This window comes from Impatiens glandulifera, chromosome 4, assembly GCF_907164915.1.
Source record: "Impatiens glandulifera chromosome 4, dImpGla2.1, whole genome shotgun sequence".
NCBI lineage: Eukaryota > Viridiplantae > Streptophyta > Magnoliopsida > Ericales > Balsaminaceae > Impatiens > Impatiens glandulifera.
The window spans coordinates 37,132,739-37,154,385 of record NC_061865.1 but is presented as its reverse complement, the minus strand read 5'-3'; the positions used below and the strand labels follow the sequence as shown (position 1 = coordinate 37,154,385).

At 34.2% G+C, this 21,647-nt stretch overlaps 1 protein-coding gene and 1 long non-coding RNA gene across 2 annotated transcripts; both read left to right on the top strand.

The window, feature by feature from the left end:
• Nucleotides 1-6,839: 6,839 nt before the first annotated feature.
• Nucleotides 6,840-9,035, top strand: LOC124935880. The gene is made up of 3 exons (XM_047476313.1): nucleotides 6,840-7,258; nucleotides 8,478-8,625; nucleotides 8,719-9,035. Exons 1-3 carry the CDS (start codon nucleotides 6,881-6,883, stop codon nucleotides 8,958-8,960), a joined length of 768 nt encoding a protein of 255 aa, XP_047332269.1. The 5' UTR covers nucleotides 6,840-6,880; the 3' UTR covers nucleotides 8,961-9,035.
• A 9,952-nt stretch (nucleotides 9,036-18,987) lies between these two features.
• On the top strand, nucleotides 18,988-20,536 carry LOC124933511. The gene is made up of 3 exons (XR_007098987.1): nucleotides 18,988-19,186; nucleotides 19,289-19,353; nucleotides 20,252-20,536. It is a non-coding gene; the product is annotated as an uncharacterized LOC124933511 (long non-coding RNA).
• The last annotated feature ends 1,111 nt before the right edge of the window (nucleotides 20,537-21,647 follow it).

Below are 21,647 nucleotides of genomic sequence, written 5' to 3'. Positions count from 1 at the left end.
ATCTTTGATCGTTTCGGCTTGATCTATGTCTTCTTCGGTTTTACTTATGTTCCTTTTGATTTTATGCTTTCTTCGTTGTTATTCATGCCTTTTTTCGACACTATCTATGTTGCTTTCGGTCTCCTTTAATTAATCTCGGTCGTGTTCACGCAATTAATGAAAAAAGAATCCTTAATTAATGAGATAACCCCCAACCACCTGAACATTTACTATCCAACCAACTTGGTTACTTCTCAACTAATACCTACCTCGGGCTCCGCAATCTGCCTCTTCCCAATACACCTTGGAAACATAAAGATTCTCTTCTCTAATAAAACAAAACTGATAATCAAAACTCATGTTTTCCCTCCAAAACCGATCCTATATAAAGGGTCATCCCTCACTCAACTCAACACATCCTAACACATATATCACCTTTTGAATTCTATCTCTCTCAAAAACGTAATCATGCCGAGCCGAACCTTGGGAAATTTTTTAAGCATCGATTTCGATTCATGCATGGAGGAATGGGACGGGCTGCCCGCAAAGAAACTCATGTTCGAATCCCTCATCTTTACCGGCCTTCGGCCGTTCCTCGAAGAATCCGGTCCGATTATGATTGAGGACGTTAAAACGTTCTTCAGAAGCTCCTGCATCAGGGGCAATTACATTGTCTCTACGGTAAGGGACCACACTTTCTGGCTCGATGAAGCCGAATTCGCCACTCTATTCAACCTGCCCATAGAAGGGTTCTCTGATTTTCCACCTCTGGAGGGGCTTGACGAATTCTATTACTCACTCCTCTTTTCTGGAACCATGGAACCGGTGGAAGACCATGGGCCCAAAAACCTTCTGGGGAGACATGCTCAACTTCTTCTTGAGATCGTCACTCGGTCCATTCTTTGTCAGTCCCCTAATTAGCGGTACTCAAAGAACACCTACAACATGATGACCAACATATTTAGCCAAAAGGCCATCAACTGGTCCACGGTCATCTTCCAACGTCTGAAATCCATGGTGATAACCAAGAAAGGTCTTGGTTTTGCACCTCACATCAGCAAACTAATTCTCACATACCGGCCAGAGTTTGGACCGGGCACACCGGCCTCCTCTTCGAACATCCTTGACAAGGATTCGGTGGAAGAAAGAATTTCCAGAATGTTTCTTCCATAGGCTGTACTTTTCCATTGCTTATGTATGCTTATTTCAATACCGATTTATCTATCGGTCTCCTTTCTGCAATGTGTCCTTGAATACAATCTCATTTCAGTTTAAATGACCGAGTTTTCTTAACATCTAAAATATCTAAGTAACTGATTAACATTATCAAAACAACCACGTTCCTATCCGGCTTCAAAGAAAAACTGCTTAAACTCAAAATATTGCAAAACTCTACACACTCTAAATAACCGGTTAAATTTAGAAACCGCAGCATCAATCGGTCTCAAAAGAGGATTGCGTCATCAATGACGAAAGCAAAAGTTTTGGAGGGATGTTTCCCGCTCAAAAAAAACCCCCGCCCATGGATTGGCGCCTATTCCGTTCCCGCCCATGGTTTGCCGCTCATTTGTTTTGGAGGGAAATTTCCCGCCCAATGCTGATGGGACGGTTGGGCTTCCAAACCGCATCTATAAAAGGGACTCTCGGCCATTTCATTTCATTCTCACGCGCATTTGCTTTCTCTCTCTAAAGCTTTCAAACTCTCTCAAAACGGTTATCTGCTCTCAAACTCTTCAAACACTCTAAGATGGGGCGCAACTCGTCTTTGTTCAAACACTTGACTCAAGTGGATTTCGAGGAAATCCGAAGGAAGGGAACGTCTGCGGCGGTAGAAGTTATTGACCGGGTAGCTGAAGCCGGTCTGGAATATTTTCTTGGCGGTCCTCATGTTCTCTACAAAGATGCGGTCGAGGAATTTTTCAAAACCGCGACTATCTCTGACAACAAGATCACCGCAACTGTAGGCGGTACTGAAATAGAGCTCACCGAGGCATCGGTGGCAAAGAGCCTGTGCCTTCCAACGGCCGACCAGGATACAACGGCGGATATCGAGATTAAAACTTTTGAGGCAGCTTTCCAGATACTCTCAGCGACTAAGGAGCCGATAAAAGTATCCGGTAGCAAATCAACATTGAAACCGGAGTATATTCCAATCTGTGATATCTTTGCAAGGGCGATTCTAGCAAAGGGAGGGAACTACAACAGCCTAACCAAGGACAAAATCAGGATGCTAGTCGGCCTGATAGAAGGAACAAAGGTTAACTGGGCGAAGGCAGTGTTCCACAATTTGATGGAAATGGTGAAACCGGACTCAAACCGGTCTTGGGGATACGCCGTTCCTCTCGGTAAGATCTTCCTTCATCATAATCTCAACATCGGTCCCGGCGTCACCATCTCCTCAAGAAGCCTGATACGGTCCAAACAATTCCTAGAAAGGAAGCAGCCGACCCCGGTTCCACAGGTGGCCGAAAGAAGGCAACCGGCAAGAAAGCGGCCCCAGCCAAAGAAAAGGCCGAAAGCAAAGGAAAAGAGAAAGTAATTTTCTCGGAACCGCCACCGCCAACGGAGGAGGAAGAGTCGGCCTCCACTTCTAACAGATCAGAATCAGAAAAGACCAATGATGAAAGATCGAGCAATGACGAATAGCATTTGGGTCAAAGTCCCGATAATGCCGGTCCTGGCACCAATCTTGAGGCCACCGAGGGTGGTGAAGAAGGTGGTGAAGAAGCCGGTGATGGAGGCGGTAAGAAAGATGATGAGGAGGACGAAGAAGTAGAGGCCGATAGGGTAACTCTGAAACTCCTAAAGGGCACTAAACAGCGAGCCGAGACGATTGAGGAGTTATACCTAGAATGGCACGAGCACCAGTTCGGCAAACCGTATAGGCAAATCCTACCGGGCTACACATACGTGGAATGCCTCAAAAGACTGAAGAGAGTGGAGGACGTGGTCATGGATCTCACAAAATCCAATACCATTGAAGAGGTATTACACCGAACCTACCTCTTAAAACCACAGGCACAACTACGGAAGCTAACCATACGCATCCGGAAGATTACAGCGAAGTTCGAAGAGGTGGGATCGGAAGACACCTTAACACCGCTGGTGTTGGAAAGGCTTGAAAAAGCCAAAGGAGACCTTATTCAAGAAATTGACCGGCTGGAGGCAATGTACAGTCAAAGGGAAATACCGGTCTATGCAGCTCCCGGGATTGATACAAGTCCGGATCACTGTCCAACACCTCCAAGGGCGAATTCGACAACAGAGGAATCCGATGAAAGGGCGGATCCTCATCTCACCGAGCAATCTCCACTTACACAACCGGAAGTCTCCGAATCAGACTTCACAAAAGAATGGGTTGAGAGCCGCTTTCAAGAGTTTGAAGACTCCGAGGTTCTCCCTTTGAAGGAGAAATTCCAAAGAACCGTTTGCTCGGCACTCAAGTTCGCCAACACCACAAGGTATCTTTTGGATAGAACACAGGACCGGTTCTCAGAAATCGATGAAGATCAACAGGAAGAGGCGGTCTTGCGCAACAAACACCTTAGGCGAACCGTGATTTTGGAAGATACGACTTCCGAGTTAAAGGAGAACTTTGACCGGCTTGAAAGAGAGACCGATCAACGATTGACGGAGGTGGCTGGGGACCTGGTCGGCACAACACTCGGACGGGTCTCCGAACTTGAAAAGAAAAATGAGGGTCTTGAGGCCGAACTCAAGGCGCTTTCCGCGCAAGTTGCCGAACTGCTGAAGGCTAAGATAAATGCGGATGCCGCGGCTGTAGAGGCTCATGCCCAAGCGGCTAAGAAGGTCCAGGATGAGCTGGACGCCGAAGCAAGAAAGGAAAAGGAGGCACCGCGACCATCGCAACTTACCGAAGAGGAAGAGGAAGCCGAGCGAATTCGAAGGGCAGAGGCCAAGTTCCCGGGACTTGCAAAGAAGGCAGCCGCTCAAGCTGCGAAGGATGCTGCGCGGTTAGAAAGGGAAAGACGGAGGCTGGAAGGCTTCGCAGAAGACAACAAAAAGAAAAAGGCGGCCTCTTCAGTTTCAGTTCCGACAAAGCGAAAGAGGGAACCTTCAAAGAAAGTTCAAATAGCCGACCTGCTCAATGAGGTCACTGAAACGGTCATTACGAGTATACCGCAGCAGGCTACTCAAGTCGAAGAGGAGGATGAAGAACACTTGCAGCCCCGGTCTACAAGACAACGAGTCTCCGAACCGGCCAGTCGACCGCAACCGGTGAAGAAAAAGTGGAACATATATGACTTCTCGGACTCGGAATAGGGGCTCTCTTTCCTTTACCTATACTTGTCTTAGTATTTCTATATATTATTTTCGGTTATCTATCATATATATAAAGCTATTTTTGAAACCGACCATCTTTTGCATCTCTACTTGGTTTTGATAATTTTAAATAAAATAATCAAAAAGGGAGAAATTGATAAAATAAAAGATAAGACCGTTCCAAAATTTTTCTCAAAATTTTTTCGAAAAGTTATCCTAAGTTAGTTTCAAAAATCCGGACAAACAAAACAACCGGCCTACGTTTGCAAACTTACATGATTTTGATAATTTTAAATAAAATAATCAAAAAGGGAGAAATTGTTAGATAAAATTAGACCGGTTCAAATAAACCTAACTTAAATAAACCTTCCATGCAGGAACAAGGAACCGGACCGGACAAACAAAACAACCGGCTAAGAAAACTAGCCGGTCAAGCTAGTAAACCGACCAAGAATACTTGGAACATGACCGCACAAAGAAAGGATCGGCCAAAAACCGGAAACATCAGACAGCCGACCGGCCACAAGGCAAAGGAATAACCGGAAGAAGTCCAGTTACATCACTCGTACCGGAAGCCATCCGGTTAAGTCAAATGACCGACCAGTACAAGAAGACAATTCAGGTATCTTTTGAGAATGATACCAAAGGAACAGACTGAACACTTCTATATCCATACAAGCCTGAGGAAAGTCTGCAGGCTGCAGAAGACAGTCCTACCGGATCTTTCCACTTCGGGATAAGTCAGAAAGAAGATCTTCCAAGTATAGACAACTGTCCAACAGACAGTGCCTACATTGAGTAAAAGACAAACCTAACAGGTTTGTCTTACATACCGGAAGAACAGACTGCCAAGTCTGAGGTTGACCATCAGGTCTGAGGAAACGACCGTAGGTCTGAATCTCTGAATCACTGAACCTCTGCACCCCTGCCCAACCAATCAGATTCAAGACAGTGAAATATGACCGTTGGCATATTTCACCTATAAAAAAGGGGCAGTTGAAGAAGAGTAAATGAGGTGACAAGTGACAAGCAACACAGACATACAGTGAGACAAGTGAGAAATTCTAAGAGCATTTATTCTACAAGTAATAAGACAGTGATGTTCTAGAGAAAGCCTGAGTGCTAGTGTGTGTACTCTACAATTCCGGTATAAATTGTAAGAGTGTTATCGAGCAGGAAATAAGTCTCGATCGGATTGTATTTGTATTCCTTAGTGAATATCCTTCTCGCGGTTTCGAGAGGAAGGGGTGACGTAGGAGTTTTATCTCCGAACATCCATAAAATCGCCTTTGTCATTTACTTTCTGCCGGCTTCATTATCTAACCGATCCGTACCACTATAACTGACTTAACTTTATTCAAGCCGATTCACCAGGTTACCGAAACCAACCCACCATTCTCTTTAACCTTCATCATCCGAAACCGGCCCTGTCTATTATACAAGTGTGCTGCTTCAATCTGAAAGCAAACCTCTTCCGCACTTGAACCTAGTTCAAGGGTTTGTGACAGGTTGTGTAGTATTGAAACCCCGGTGTTAATCTCTAACCGGATTAACCACCACCCTTCGAGTGAAAACCGCTAACCGGTCCAACCCCCGGTCCTCCAGTGGCTACCTAGATCCTAACATATATATATATATTATATCTCTATTTATAATCTCATATTACTAATCTCGAGACCTCACTTCGATCGATCCAGAGATTTACTATTGAGTGAAGCTTGTTTCACTTCTATTAACGTTGCTAATAGAAGTGAAGCAAGTGTCACTCGGTTGCGCTTTGCTTGTAATTTATAATATAAATTTTATATTATAATTACAAATTTCTTCTTTATTTCCATAATCTCTCTCCAGCTTCGTGCATAGCTATACACAATTTCTAACTCTACTTCAAAGTTTTTTGCCGTAAAAAACTCTAAAGTTCGCGAAAATGGTACGTACAACAAATCGTATTTTTTGTTCATATTTATGAAATCCTACTTCGACAATGAAATCGCTAAGTTTTGTTCATATTTAGGAAATCCTACTTTGGTTACGTATATTATTTTTACGAAATCCTATTATGATTTAAAAAAAAAGTTCTTTTTGCAAATAATAAAGTTTTTAATATGCAGAATCATATACAGAGCAGAATCATGGTGAAATTAGGGCGGAGTCGAGGGCGGGGACACAAATATCATTCTCCCCCATCCCTATTTGCCATTTGGTTTCTAGAAAAAACCGTCTAGACAATTAAAATAAAAAAAACCACGGGAGATGTTATAATTATCATTCCTAGCCACATCCTCCATTATTTTTCACATGATTATTTTTTTTTTTTGAATATATACAAATTTTATTTTCTATTTCTTTCTTATTCTGGTTGGTTTCATGTATAAAATAAAATTGAAGTATTCCTTCGAATTTTTATTTTTATTATTTATTTATTTTAAATTATATATATATATATTAAATATATATATTAAATATATTACTTTTAAATTTTTTTTCATACCAAAAAATGTAAAAAAAATCTTCTATTATTATTTAAAAGATTCTCAACCATACAACAGAAAACTGTCATTTTATACTATTGAATTGATTTTATAGTAGTGGAAGGAGAAAGAGAAGGAAGAGGAAGATGACAACTCTCCTCTTTTCTTCCAGCCATGCTAATCGCCCTCTTTCCTTACCTATTTCCAACGTAGCTCCGGCGTTATCCACGGCTCCGTTTTCACTCCTTTGTCCGCCTACTACCAAAATCCATCCTCCACAGTACTCAAGCTCTCATAAGATGAGGTTCTCTTCACAACTCATCGTAGCGTCCCGTAGAAATTACGATGATCACGACAATTGCCAAGGAAGCTTCAACGACGCAGTCGCTCTCTTCAATGAAGGTGATTATTACAAGTGCCACGATATTCTCGAAAGTCTCTGGTACGGTTCAGAAGAGCCTACTCGAACTCTAGTTCACGGGATCCTTCAGTGTGCCGTAGGGTTTCATCACCTCTTCAACCAGGTTAATAAGTCAGTCGTTTAAAGTTGGAATATAACTCAATCGATTTTTGATACGTTAAGTCATTAAATGATCAATAATTTCTTCACCGAGTTCAGTTTACATTAGTCAGTTTTGATTCAAATTAAGATTCAGAGATACAATTATAAAAGGTGCTGACAATATCCAAGCCATCCACACATTTCTTAAAACGTATCTGGATCTGTTTACATTAGTTGGCAATTTCTCAGCAATATCCGGATCCATATACATTAGTTGTCTCATTTGCTGATGTTAATCCATTAGCATAATTCCAATGATTGTTTGAACTTCCAAAATATCATGTAGAACATGTAATAAGTCCTTCCTGGTGGAAGCATCAGATCATTTTGGCTTCAAGTTCATTTCTTCTTTATTAGTGAAATCATAAAGCCTCAGTTCTGTCAAATGGATGTATGAGGTTTTACATTACTGTCTTCCAAAATGTGGATGATTTACAGCTGAAGTTGGGCCATTTGGCATTTTTTTATTTGGGGTTATTTGAATAAACAGGTGGTTGTTAGATATAAATATATTTTTTAAATCAGGTTATGTGAGTAAAAAGAGACATTAGGAGTGTATATATATATATTAAAAACAGAGAGTATTTTGATATTTGATTAATGTTTTGAATGATTTGATTGATAAATAGATTGCTGATGGATATTGGGTTATTTTAAAATAATTCCAAATAATCCACATCAAACAAGGTCTTAGACATTCTTGGTAAAACCAAGGTTTGGTTTCTAAGTGTATTTTGTCCAAAAGAACAGATTCCAAACATTGACAGTTCAACGGCAATTTGTTGCTTCAAGAACAACAATGCAGCACTATATTTGGAAACACATTTTTTCTTGTTTCTAACTCGATTGTCTGAGGGTATGTAGGACAATCATCGGAACTAGTATATTTATTTTAATATCAATATCGTTTATGTAGATGGAAACCATAGTTATTGATTATTTTTTCTTGTACAACTTCTTATTAGGGAGCAATAACTTTTCTTTCCAAGTTTAGTGGATTATTTTATATATGTCATCATTAAGTTCAATGGGATATTTGATCTTCTTTCCTAAGAGTATGAGCTTACCTGTGGTGGTTTTAGCAATTTTGAAATCCTAGTTAGCCTTAATTTGATCCTGGCTTTAATTTTTAGGAATTATTGAACTTTCTATATATATATATATATATGTTTTGCAATTAGAATCACAAGGGAGCCATGATGGAGCTGGGAGAGGGTTTATGCAAGTTGCGAAAATTGAATTTTGAGAGTGGGCCTTTCCTCCAATTCGAACAAGATATTTCAGCAGTTTTGGAATTCATTTACCAGACACAGCTAGAGCTTGCTGCCTGTAAGTCTATTTTTTGTGCGCAATTTAATAAAACTAACAATTAACTTTTTCAATAACATTCCAACAGTCTCTAATGGTTACACCACCCAACAGGCATTGATGATTTTTGTCTGACAATGGATCAATCAGACAAATCTTACCAGCTTCTTGGCAATTTTGCTAGAGGACAACGTCTATATTCTTTACAAAGTGATCTCAATAAAACAGTTTTCATTGTGTTTTCACCTGATGAGAAATCTTATGATCGTGAAGGGGAGCGACCAAGGGCTAAACTTCCCATTCTCCGCGCATCCGAAGATCACCTTATGCAGACTGAATTTATTCGCTACTTCTGAAGAGAGGAGATAACTCTTTTCTGCATGCCTGCATTGTGATGTAAAATTGTAAATACTAGATATACTTTTCACTTACTGTGGCAGAATTGTAATATTGCTAATGCAGGGATTTTTAAATGACCAAATCTATTTCCTCAAATTATTGAAAGAAAGGGGTCTGTTTTCTATGCAAATTGGATCCAAACATAGACCAAGTGTTAGTAATTTTCTGCTTAGACTATAATAGATGTCTTGCATAGTTGCATTTCTTTATGGGATTAGATTATGATGGTAATAAAAAAGGGGTGAAACAGGGAAACCAATCCTACCAGTTATACCAAAAACTAAAGTGCTGAACCAATTAGATTGCAGTTAAAATAATCTGAAACCAAACATAAGTGGTTCAAGCACAAGAAAGTGCTGAACCAAATAGATTGCACCGGTTTGAGCTTTGTTATTTTTATTGATAAAATTAAAATCTTTAAAGAAAATTGTATTATTAAATAAAAAAAATATATATTGAATATTGTGAATTTGTGATTTGCTGATGAATAATTGAATAAACAGTACGTTAAAAACATGATATGAATCTGAGACTAATTAAGATAAATAAGAAAAGAATATAAAACAAGAAAACACGTAAAAAAATACAAAATTTACGTGGACATCCAAGACGGAAAAACTCACAGTCAGAAGAGGAAAAATCTCTATGGTTAAAATAGAATATTATAATTTAGAGAGAGAAAATAATAATGTCAAATATTTGGTGTGTAACTCTAACTATGACTCTATATTTATAGGTCACATAACTGGGCCTATTGGAATGCAGACCCAATATCAAACAATTAGAATTTTATTTTATATTATATTATTATATCGCGAGTCTAGGCCCAGACCCCGATCAAAACTCATTTGAGTCACCATAATCTAACAATCTACAATTTAACATGGATCCAATATGTCAAAAGAAAATTTGATCTTCAAAATATAGACAATAATCATAGTAGTCTCGGCCTCTTTCAAAAGCCTATGAGATTTAACAACCAAGACCAACTAAGTTCGAGCAATGCTCAAACTTAGTAATGAGAAGCGTCTTCATCATCATATCAACAAGATTATCAATAGTACTGATTTTGCTCACATCAATATCACACTAACAATAACATCACGTACATAATGATATCGTACATCAATGTGATTCGTCAAAAAATATCATTCTGAGTATCACAACAAAATATTATCATCTACAAATCCTTCTTGAATTCTCCGAATAGGCTTTTCAGGAAAATATCAGCTTTATAAATATCATGCAATCTACCTCAGTAGTAGACAATGCGACTGAACTCTGTAGAGTAGATGTTCAACTAACTGTACAACCGCCAATACAGAAAACAAAACATGTAAGCGACCTTCTTTTGTCAAGATCGCTAGCATAATTAGAGTCAACATAACCGACAATTCCATCTCTAGTTCTATCAAACTGTAGGTGAACATTCGTTGAACCTTTCAAATAACGTAAAATCCAATGAACTGCTCTCCAGTACTCTTTACTTAAATTGATTAGGTATCTTCTAGTGCTAACTGTATTTATTAAATATGTCAAATCTTATTGAGTATAAACCATTGAATACATAAGTGAACCAATGGAGCTCGTAATAAATACTCGATATCTTCATTAGAGTGAGGTGACATAGTTGAAAGAGAGTTTAAAGTGAATTATAAATGGAGAACTCATAGGACTAATATAAAGAATGTTGAACGGATAAAAGATTTTGAAGTAGACAAAACTATTAAAATCACTTCTCTTGAAGTCATAAGTGGTCATAAAAGAGTTGAAACTTTTATATCATTGCCTTGGCGATTTTCTTTAAACCATAAAGGAACTTCTTCAAATAAAAAATACAATCATCTTCACTTAAGACTGTAAATCCTTTAGGTTGATACATATATATCTTAATTTAAAGCTTAATGTAAAAACAGTCTTCACATCTAAAGTTATTAAAGCTCCAAAATATGCATCGCATGATTTCAAGTAATACTCGAATCAAAATATGTTTCACAACTGGAGAAAATACGTCAATAAAATCAATCACCAGAATTTGACTATAACATTCCTTATCGAGTCTTCAAGAAAGGTCCAATTTCATATATGGGCTTTATCTGCAGCAATATGATATTGTGATGCAAGTAGTGAAGTATCTGACAACTCTAGTGTAATTGACGATAGTGTTTCAGGTTCAAATTCTTATATGCTTTCATACTCCACCTGCTTGTTAAATCTTTGCTGATTTTTATCTCAAAAAGGATTAGATTTTTATACAATCTGATCACAAGAAGATATAAGATGCATGACACTCAATTGTCGTAGGAGCCAACTAAAAATAGACTGCACTTCCTACAGCCATTACTTTATATATACTCAATCAATCAAGGCTAATGGGATACTAATGGAAAGATCTGAATGTCAGATTTCTTTTGACACTAAGAATGATATATGGTTCATACCATAGCACACGCTAAGTCGCATGTACGTCAATATGTTCAGTTCGAGGCTACAAGTGTTCATCCGATGATTTGTTGAACTGCAAGCCACCTTAGTCAAAATATTTAACACGAAAGTTGTAGCGAAGTGTCATCATACCTTTCCAATGGTACCAATCTCAGCTTCTAATTTATCTTTAGCCATCCAAAATGAAGAAGACTAAATTAGACCAAATTTCTTCATCAACAAATGACATAAGTTGTGCTAGTCTATTCAACTCAAATTTCCAAAAAGCCCAAGTACAACTAAATTGGTTCAGAAACAAATTTTATTTTACCATTTAATCGGTAAACTCATTTAATTTTCAAATGGAAAAATTGCACTCAATATTTGATATAAATTGGGATTCTCTTCCTAATTGCCTAACTAACTTCAGACTTCCAAAATCTGGAGAAAGAACTTGTAACCGCTCTAGAGCAACTGCACGGGAACTTGAATATCTTTTCTCGTTGCACCTTCTCCTCTGATCAAAAGTTCTTCAGCTAGATGACGTCATCTCTACACTACTTCTTCATAACATTTAGGTAATTCTAGAATCCATGTAAGGCTCTTAAGCCAATACACTTCAATTTCACCGATCAAATGCAGTTATTCGTTTAAATTGTTGTGTATTAGTGAATTACACCGATTGATTGCATTGTGTTTGTTTATGTGATGTTTTGTTAAACCTAGCAGCTAGTTTAGGTAATTTTTAGTCCTAGTTTGAAAATAGAACTCATCAAATTCTTTGTTGAAGAACATCAAGCATCGCCAACATTGTTCTTGAGATTCGTCTCACGAATGAGCGCTTTGGTGCTCTAACTAACAAGATAATACTTCTTACATGATCACCTAACTAACTTAACCAAATTTAAGCGAAAACTTAAGGATTAACGACCTAAATTACTTCGCCTATGCCTTGTCGGAATTTAAAATTCCACAGAGCAAACCGTGACCTCTAGCAATGCTAGGATTATGCAAATAGTGTTGTGATTGATTTTAAAAAAACATTTTTGATTGACTAGTTTGAAAAAGTTCTGGGACGCTTTTAAAAAAAATATTTTGAAAACGTGAGGGGAAATAATTTTAATGTTTGAAAATTTAAGTTTAAAAAAATGAGGTTTTATAGACAATTCCATATCTTACATTCATGTCAAATCTGGGAGAGATTGAGAGTTTTTTAATGGGAAGTATGTCATAGGTCTACTTTAACTTTTTTAATATTAATTAATCGTCACCATCTAATTTTAAAAATTAAGAAACTAAGAGAAATGAGTTCGATATTTGGTTACGTGTAGGAAAAGTTTTTTTAGACGATATGTCCCACAACGCCCCTCAGGTCTTTACTAGTTAATTTTAGCATTTGTTTAAAACATTCTTACGCTTTACTTTTTAGAAAGAAAAAAATAATTTTATGTTAACCTAGGATCACATAAATCATAAACTTACATAAATTAATAAAACCAACCAAATTAAACCAAACAAGACCCCAAAAAATATGAAAAATAAAGCAAATGGATCGTGGTTAGCTTCCACGGTCCTATACCTGATTTTTAACTGAGGTGCAAATCCAGCTCGGTTAAAAATTGTACTATATGTTGGTCCTCAGTGCAGCTAGTGTCGGTCTTGTGATCAGAAGTAGTGGTCCTCAACATTTGGGTGCAGAAATCTTCAGTCGCCAAGTGTGGAAAATGTCGGTCTTCGGTCTCCAAGCGCAACAAACATCAGGCTTCAAGTGCGGAAAACTTTGGTCTTCAGTCCCTTGCAGTAAACAGTAGCGGTCCTCGGTCACCAGGTGTAGAAAAATGTTGATCCTCAGTCTTCGGATGCATCAATCCGTGGTCTTAGGTCTGCAACAACTCTCCCTTTCGGTCATAAACGGGAGGTAAGTCCTTTTTCGGTGCAAATTGCAACCCAAAAAGGCTAATAAAGGAAATAAAATAAAATAAAATCCTAAGGAGGTCTAAAGGAACTAGATTCAAGAAAAAGGCTAGGTTTTTTCAGTCAGAAAAAGGCTTAGGTCTAGTTTTAGGGTCCTGAGCGTCAAAAAACCAGCATAGGAGCGAAGCTAGGCTAGATTTCTCAGTCTTTATATGCACAGAGATATTCAGAAGCACTAGAAATTTCGGGAAGGCGTCGGACTTTGCGTGTAGAGAGGCTCCTCAGTTGGCTGGATGACATGTTACATTTTTTTAACCTAGCCCTAATCTAACATACTTATGGTGATCAAGATTGATCCAAAATTGTATAAAATTTTCCAGAACAGTTTGTAACACATATAAACAAGAATATGAATTAAAAAGAAACAATCAAAACATACTCAAAACCCAGAATTAAATAAAAACGAAACAGAATTATTTAATGCACAAAATGGGAATATATCTAGTTATTGAGTTTTTTCGGTCAAGTGACCTTTTTATTTTAATTTTTGAAATTTTACTTGAGCTAAATTAGTTTATATTATAAATAAATAAAAATTGTTAGAACAAATTTCAGTTTTAATTATTTTTCAAAGTACATTGACCGATAGGATTTAAACAAATGAGATTCATCATCGGTCATTTATATGTTCAAAATTTTAATTAAAATTTCGGTTTGGTTAAACTGCTTTTATTTTTAAAATGAGAAAATTCAGCTCGAATAAAATTTAATTTTAAAGTTTTAAAATGTATATGGCCTGAGAACCATAATTTAGGCTACGTTGGATGGTTTTTGACCTAATTATTTTAAATCTTCATCAACTAGAGGGTTTCTCTAAATCTTAAAGGTTCAAATCAACTTGGTTTAAACTCAATAAGCTTCAGACCACATTGGCTTGGAACAGATTCAAATGGTTAGTCCAAGGATTACCAAAACTAAGACATTTAAAAGAATTTTTTTACATAAAAGAGGCTATCGGTTTTAAAACAAATAATGTATAAGTTTTTTATTTTATTTTTATTTTAGGTTACATTATATACAAACAAAAAATAAATTAATCATGCATGAAAATAAAAACAACAAACTTAAAAAGAAATCATGCATGTAAAGAAAAATAAAATTCTAATTCTAATTCTAATTCAAATAAAAGAGTTGTGCAAAGAGGCTTACAATGGGACTGCTATTTTACTTTACAAAAGGAATGAAGATTCTAAACAAGAGGCTTGTGACTCAACAACATTATTTTTCTAGAGAAAGAAAGGGCAGCCTAGGGGTGCTAAAGAGAGTTTTTCAATTTGGCAGCCTAAGGGCACGTGAGAATGAAAAAAAAAAAGACTTTAGAGGGGTATTTATAGGCAAAGATATGAAATCCTATGGCCCAAAGGCCCATTTAACACACTTCACATAGAAAGAGAAAATCATTTTAAACATTTATAAATGTTTAAAAAAATGGAGAAATCTCTACTTGACATGTCACTAAATATCAAGTGATATCTGTTAGAGTATAATATAATATATTTGTAAGATATTATCACAGTATATAAATTATGATAATATCAATATTATATTATTTAGTTTCCTTATATGTTAATTATAATGTTTATATAACAAACATAATCTATGTAACCATAAATAACGATTCAATACAAGCTTTCTCTCTTAATTTAACATGGTATCAGAGCCTTGTTATTGTTCTTGAGTCGATAAAGTGATAGGCCATTGATAGAGGGCTCTAATCATTATTATTAATATTATTTTTTGACGGTGGTCTTAAGAAGCTTATCTGAGGTGTTAGATTTTGTTTGAGTAATTTTTTTTTCGTCTAGTTGGATTGGGGATTGTGATAGCCTGGTGGAAATGAGTTTGGTTATTTTTGTTCTTGAGTGAGGAGGGTAACTTGGACATATTGAATGTTGATTTGGTTGAATTAAATGGTCTAGAATAATGTTGGTTTTATTATTAGTCTTGGAGGAGAGAAAATTAGAAGTGAGTTTTTGAAGTTTGGTTTGATTGGTTTTGATTTGATTGGTCTTGGTATTTTGATTGGTTTTGGTTGTTATTGTTGAGAATAGAGAGTTGAATTTGGTTTGAGTTTCCCTATGTTTTTGAAACATGGTTTGATTGGTTTTGGTTATTGTTAAGAATGGGGAGTTGAATTTGTTTGGTTTTTCCCTGTATTTTTGAAGGATGATTTATTGAGTTTAGATTGATTGTTGTGAAATTTTTTGGTGTTTTTGAGGAGGATGATGGTTTAATGAGTTTGGTTTGATTGTTAATTTTGGTTGGTCTGAATCGAAGAAGAGCTGATTTTTTTGGTGGATGGTTATTGGATTGGGAAGAAGAGAGAAGAGAAGGAAGAGAAGAAGATTAAGAATGATGCGTAACTTTTTATTGTTCATGATTTCGTTTTCTGACGGTTAAACTCTCAATGCTTATTGTTGTTGCATCGTAAGTTTGAGTATGGATGTTAGAGTATAATATAATATATTTGTAAGATATTATCACAATATTTATAAATTTTGATAATATCAATATGTTATAGTCTCCAAATTAATGCATCGGTCCTAGAATAATTTCAGCACTCATCATCGGTCCTAGAATAATTTCAGCACTCTTTATCGGTCCTAATGTGCACTTGGGCTACATTTCTATTTTTTGTTTTAATATTCTGTTTTGTTTCTCTTCTCTTATATTTCTCAAACTGAATTCTGTTATGTTGTTACAACAATAATTCTAAATATTGTGGGGGCAAGACAACAACTATATAAGGATGATCTTTCTTCTCCAAGGAGCTATGAAAATAAATATTTGAATTCTCTTGTGAAAGTTCTTCACCCATATTTTATTTTAGGTTTTGAACCTTGTTTTGAACTGTTTGGTATAGACCAGCAATATTCTTTTCTCACCCTTGATTCTTCTTTTCCCCTCATCTCAAATTCTCCACTACAAAACATCTTTTCTGCTGCCATTTGATTATAGAATTTCCCACTTGGTCCCAGCGATCAAGAACTCGATTCTTAAAATAAAGAACTCAAAAATCTAAGTTATAATTCAAGCTTTAACACAATATTATATTATTTAGTTTCCTTATATGTCAATTATAATGTCTATATAATACACATAATCTATGTAACCATAAATAACGATTCAATACAAGCTTTCTCTTCATTTAACAATATTCAATAGGATTTAAGATTTAATTGATATATGATACAATACTTGGTCATTTTGATTTTAATAAAAAAAAAATTCCAAGGCTTCATGCTTCTCTTCAACGCATGGCGGCTGAATCATTCTTCCTTTGGCAACTTCCTCTTTTTTTCTAGGCAACTTCCCCTTTTTCTTAGCAACATCTTTTTTTTCCTTTGATCGCACTTGTTCCTTTACTATTTTAGCTCACGGTTATGGAGAGACTTCACGCTTATTCTTCAACCGTTACTTTTTTGTTTTGCACCGTTATCCCCTTTAACACACCCTTTCATTCTACAACAAGAAGATTTTTTTGAAAAACAAACAGGTAATTTTATTTTTAATTATTCCTATTTCAATGGAACAATTCTAATTAATAAAAATGCTAACTAACTAATAAAAATAAAATCGTAAAATTTAATCTAACAACTAATCTAGTCGACAACTAATCTAATAATTCAAAACAATTAATCTAATTAATAAAAACAAAATACAAAAATATTATATAAAACGTGAATGTTTATATTTTTTAAATTTTTTTTATAAATATCCATGGTAATCAATTAAATAAAACTTTGAATATTCTAAGTATAATAACTTCCCTAAGTGTTGTAACATAGACAAATTACTACCTTAACTTATTAAAAATTCAAAATCATTTATTTTCAAAAACTTAATTGTTCTAAAAATAATCGTCTTTAAAATAAATTGTGCAATGAGCCCGTGAATGAATTAATTTTTTTTTGTATAGGCTCAGATTTCTATAAAATTTGGGAGGTGAAAAATGAGTGTCTACAGAATGCCCCTCTTGGACAAAATTTATAGAAAACACTCGGTTTTAGAAAAAACGCATGTCCAAACTTTGAACATAGGCACTCCGTTTTGAAAATACCCAATATATAGTTTATTTAGCCATGAAATCTTGTGTTTTAAATTTCTTTGAATTTTATATTTGAGATTAACTTGGCAAAATATTAAACTTCATCTAGTCTATTCAACGTTTTATAGTGAAATAAAATTAGTTTAATATCTTCTATATAAAATATAATTAAACAATATTATAATATAATTATATATTGAATAATATAATTATATTTTGATTTAATTTTGAAAATTTATTCTATAAATTAATTAATATAAAATTTATTTGAAAACAAAATTTGTTAGGAAAGTTTAGAAAGACCAAAAGTTAAATGAGTTTCAAATATGTTTTTGGAGAAAAAAAATAAATTTAATAAAATTGGTTGATTCGTTAATAATCAATTGATTTTGCTGAAAATTTCATAACGGCTGCGTAATTTAATTTCTGAATTGAAATTAAGGATAATTATTTATAATTTATTATTCATTATTTATTTTTTTATATCGAAAATTTTAAAAATTTAATATTTTTATCGTAATAATAATTTGGATATCAGAATCATACCTTACATTTTTTCGGTATAAAAAAAGACGATATTGTCAATATTTTATAATATGGTATTTTTGATATACCGATAATATCCTTACGATAGATGTAATGAATTTTGTATAAGGAAATGTTTTAAAATAAGAATGTATTATTTATATATATATAATTCAATTTATCAATATGAGTAGATGTTATCATGATAGATTTCAATCCTCTACCAACCTATTGGTTTTGGATAAAATTAAAAATTAAGTTATGATCATTAGACCATAGTCACAAACGAGTTTTAAATGTGGTTTTGACAATAATGTTAAGCTTGAAACTATAACTTGACTTTCTGAATTCTTGATTCAAGAAACGTATTCTTGATTGATGAGACCGAGTATAGAATTCTTTAATCAAGCGCAGCGGACATAACGTGATAAGAGAATTCGAGGTTAAAGAGAGAAGAAATCGGGGTGAGAAAAGAATACTACTAGAATACACCTAGTAGTCCAAGAAAGAGGTTCAAGGTCGAGGGAATAACTTAGAGAAACAACTTTCACAAACTTCAATTCATAGCCCAAAAAGTGGGGTAGGCATCAGCATTTATAGAGGCTGAATTACCCAAGAGTCGGTTATAATTATGTTATAACAACTTTAGGGACTTAGTCAACAATCAGTTTTGTGGGAATAGAAAAACAAAATTAAAATATTATTATGCTATAAAAACAGAGTTCCCGACCGAGTCTCTAGCCAAGTGTTCCATAGGACCGTGGATGGTGCATTTTCTTATTCGTGGATCGTAACACAATATCACAAGTATCAACACTTAGTAAGAATATTATGGATTCCAAATTTTGTGAGTCTCTATATATCCCACATCTCGGTTGGCTCATCTCCCGGTCGGAACTCGATGGTGGGTGTTTTGAAATCATCTATCTTGATTACAAGTTTCAAGTTCTACATTTTGAAAGAAAATTTATATTTTTCTTTTATATTATATAGGTGGTGGTTGTCCACGTTGAGAAATGGTTTTCTGTCTATATAAGAAAAACAAACCCTCCAACAACCAAATTATTTTTCCATATCTTCTCTTACTTTCTTTTTCTTTCTTCTTTCACTAAGAAAACCAAGCCAAGATGAAGAAGACATCGAAACTACTGATCATGATCCTCCTTTTCGTCCTCTCTTTCGTCTTTTCCTCTTTAGCTGTTCCTACATCAAGTACTATTATAACTTATAAGCCTCCAAATTATTACCATAACATTCTTAATTCATTCTTTAATCATGGGTTTTGTGATTATATATATATATATATGAAACCAGGAAGCCTAAAGTCAGGTGCAGATTATAATATCCATCCATCATTCCAGGAGTTCATGCCTCAACTGGTAAACTTTCTCTCTCACATCTAATTCACATATATAATATGCATGTTCTTTTTGTCTTTGAAAACATTTAAATCTGTTTCATATTTGTTGACAAAATCATTTATAGAAACCCGAATCGCATACTAATACAATCATTCAAAAAAGCTTAAAAGAATTGATGAACTCATTCGTCTACCGTCACATATTATAAATTTGATCTTGCCAATTAGCATGAGCTTCTCTTAACTAATAGTGTTCATGTCAATTTCAAAATTCACATTAACATGGACAGCTAAATTAGTTCAATGTTAGATTATAAGGTTCAAGATATTAAGATTGATCACATAATAATAAATAATTAGACACAGTAGCTAACAGTCCAGATATTTGGGGTATTCTAAGCGGAATTTTTGTTTACTTCTTATTTCATATATAATAGTTTTTTTTTAGAACGCTGGGTTCTGCTGCACCTATGGAGTGCGACTAATCCCCGCGGGTTAAGTACATAACCTGCAAATATACTTAATCATTTAACCAGGCGCAGAACTTGCCGTCTGACGGGCTCGAACTCAGGACCTCATGGAGGCATGGGGATATCCACCTCTTGTTGCCGCTAGGCTAGAAGAGGGGAAATAGTTTTGTATCATAAGGTTGCAATGTGGCGACATTTAGCAAAGTCCCATTTAAAAAAAAACTCAATTTTGAACATTTAAAAGAAAACTAATATATGAGTATCACTTGCAATATTAAATGTCAAATAAATAAACATGAATTTCTTGGTGCACGCATTTGAGCAATTAAAAAATCAATGGATAAGAACATGCATGATTTGAGTGCGTGCACAATGTAAGAGCAACAATCAATTTTCTTCTAGGCAGAAATGATTGAAATTTTGGATGTTAATTTTATAATACAGAAGACCCAAAAGGATGGATTTGGGGAAAGAAGAAAGATGATAGAGTTAACAGATTACCCAGGAACAGGAGCCAACAATCAGCACAATCCAAAACCTCCGGGAACTGTTTGATTGTTAATTAATACCATTCATAATAAATATATTTATACTTGTGTTACATCTGTTTAATTTGTGCATCAATGAATGCCAGTATTCAAGTAGTTATTTGTCAAATAATAAACCAGTCATTTGTAACAAGGGACTATTCCTCAATGAAAAGTCATTGAAAAATATTTATAAAATGCTTAAATAACTATTAATATATATTCATTCATAATATTTGACCCATTTTTTTTAGAACTAGATTTTAAATGAAAAAATATTAAATAAATTTTTTAAATGAACAATCTCATTTAGATTTTGATTTATATAATAAAATATTTTTGAACATAATTTAATTAATTATTATAGATATGTTTGGACAATTGGAATTTGAATTGGAATTGGAACTGGAATTGGAACTGGAACTGGAATTCCACTTGAATATTAAATTACACTTTAATTTTTATATTTGAAAAAATTATAAAATTGTAATTCAATTCTAATTTCAATGTTTGAACATATACAATATAAATAATTTGAATATATATTATACATATTATTAATATATTTATTTAACACAAGAGGAATAAGTGTTAAGAATTTTTGTTTAAAGATCGATTCTCATAAAGAAATATATATATATATATATATATATATATATTGGTTCGAGTGTTAGACATATTAATTTACTAAATTAAAAAAATATTCGTTTATCTTTCTAAATTATAAAAACATTTCATAAAAATATTAGTTTGAAATGTTAAATTACCCAATTTAAAAAATATATATCGAATTTAACTTCCTAAACAAAAAAAACGGTTCAATATTTTAACTTTCTAAATTAATCTGTTTTTATCAGTTTAACGCGTTAATTGTGTTTCAATGATAAAATAATAATATATTTTTTGTATAAAAAACAAGAAAATTTGAAATTATAATTATGAACTAAAAACAGTATAATTATTAAAATTTATTGAAATTATAATTTTAATATCAATTTTTAATCTTAAATATTCTACCAATCTTATGAAAATTCTAATTTTAATTTTAATTTCAATTTAAATTCAATAGCTACTAAACACACCTAATATTTTTTTTATATGATTCAACTCAAACACATATCCAAATTAAAAAAGTGCTTCTAAATAAATAAATAAAAAATCAAAATAATGTATATTTTTTTAATTTAACAAACTAACATGAGCTCCATTTAACTTAATAAATTTGAAGTGACAATTGAATCTAAGATAATATATTTCTTAACCACCTATTATTAACTCTTAATCTAACCTAACCTATTGGTTTAAAAGAAAAGAAG

Bases quoted from the DNA above. Each gene is read 5' to 3' on its own strand.
- LOC124935880 (XM_047476313.1), top strand. From the start codon at position 6,881: ATGACAACTCTCCTCTTTTCTTCCAGCCATGCTAATCGCCCTCTTTCC. The intron at 7,259-8,477 runs GTTAATAAGTCA...TTTTGCAATTAG, and splicing joins TTCATCACCTCTTCAACCAG to AATCACAAGGGAGCCATGAT. The intron at 8,626-8,718 runs GTAAGTCTATTT...ACCACCCAACAG, and splicing joins ACAGCTAGAGCTTGCTGCCT to GCATTGATGATTTTTGTCTG.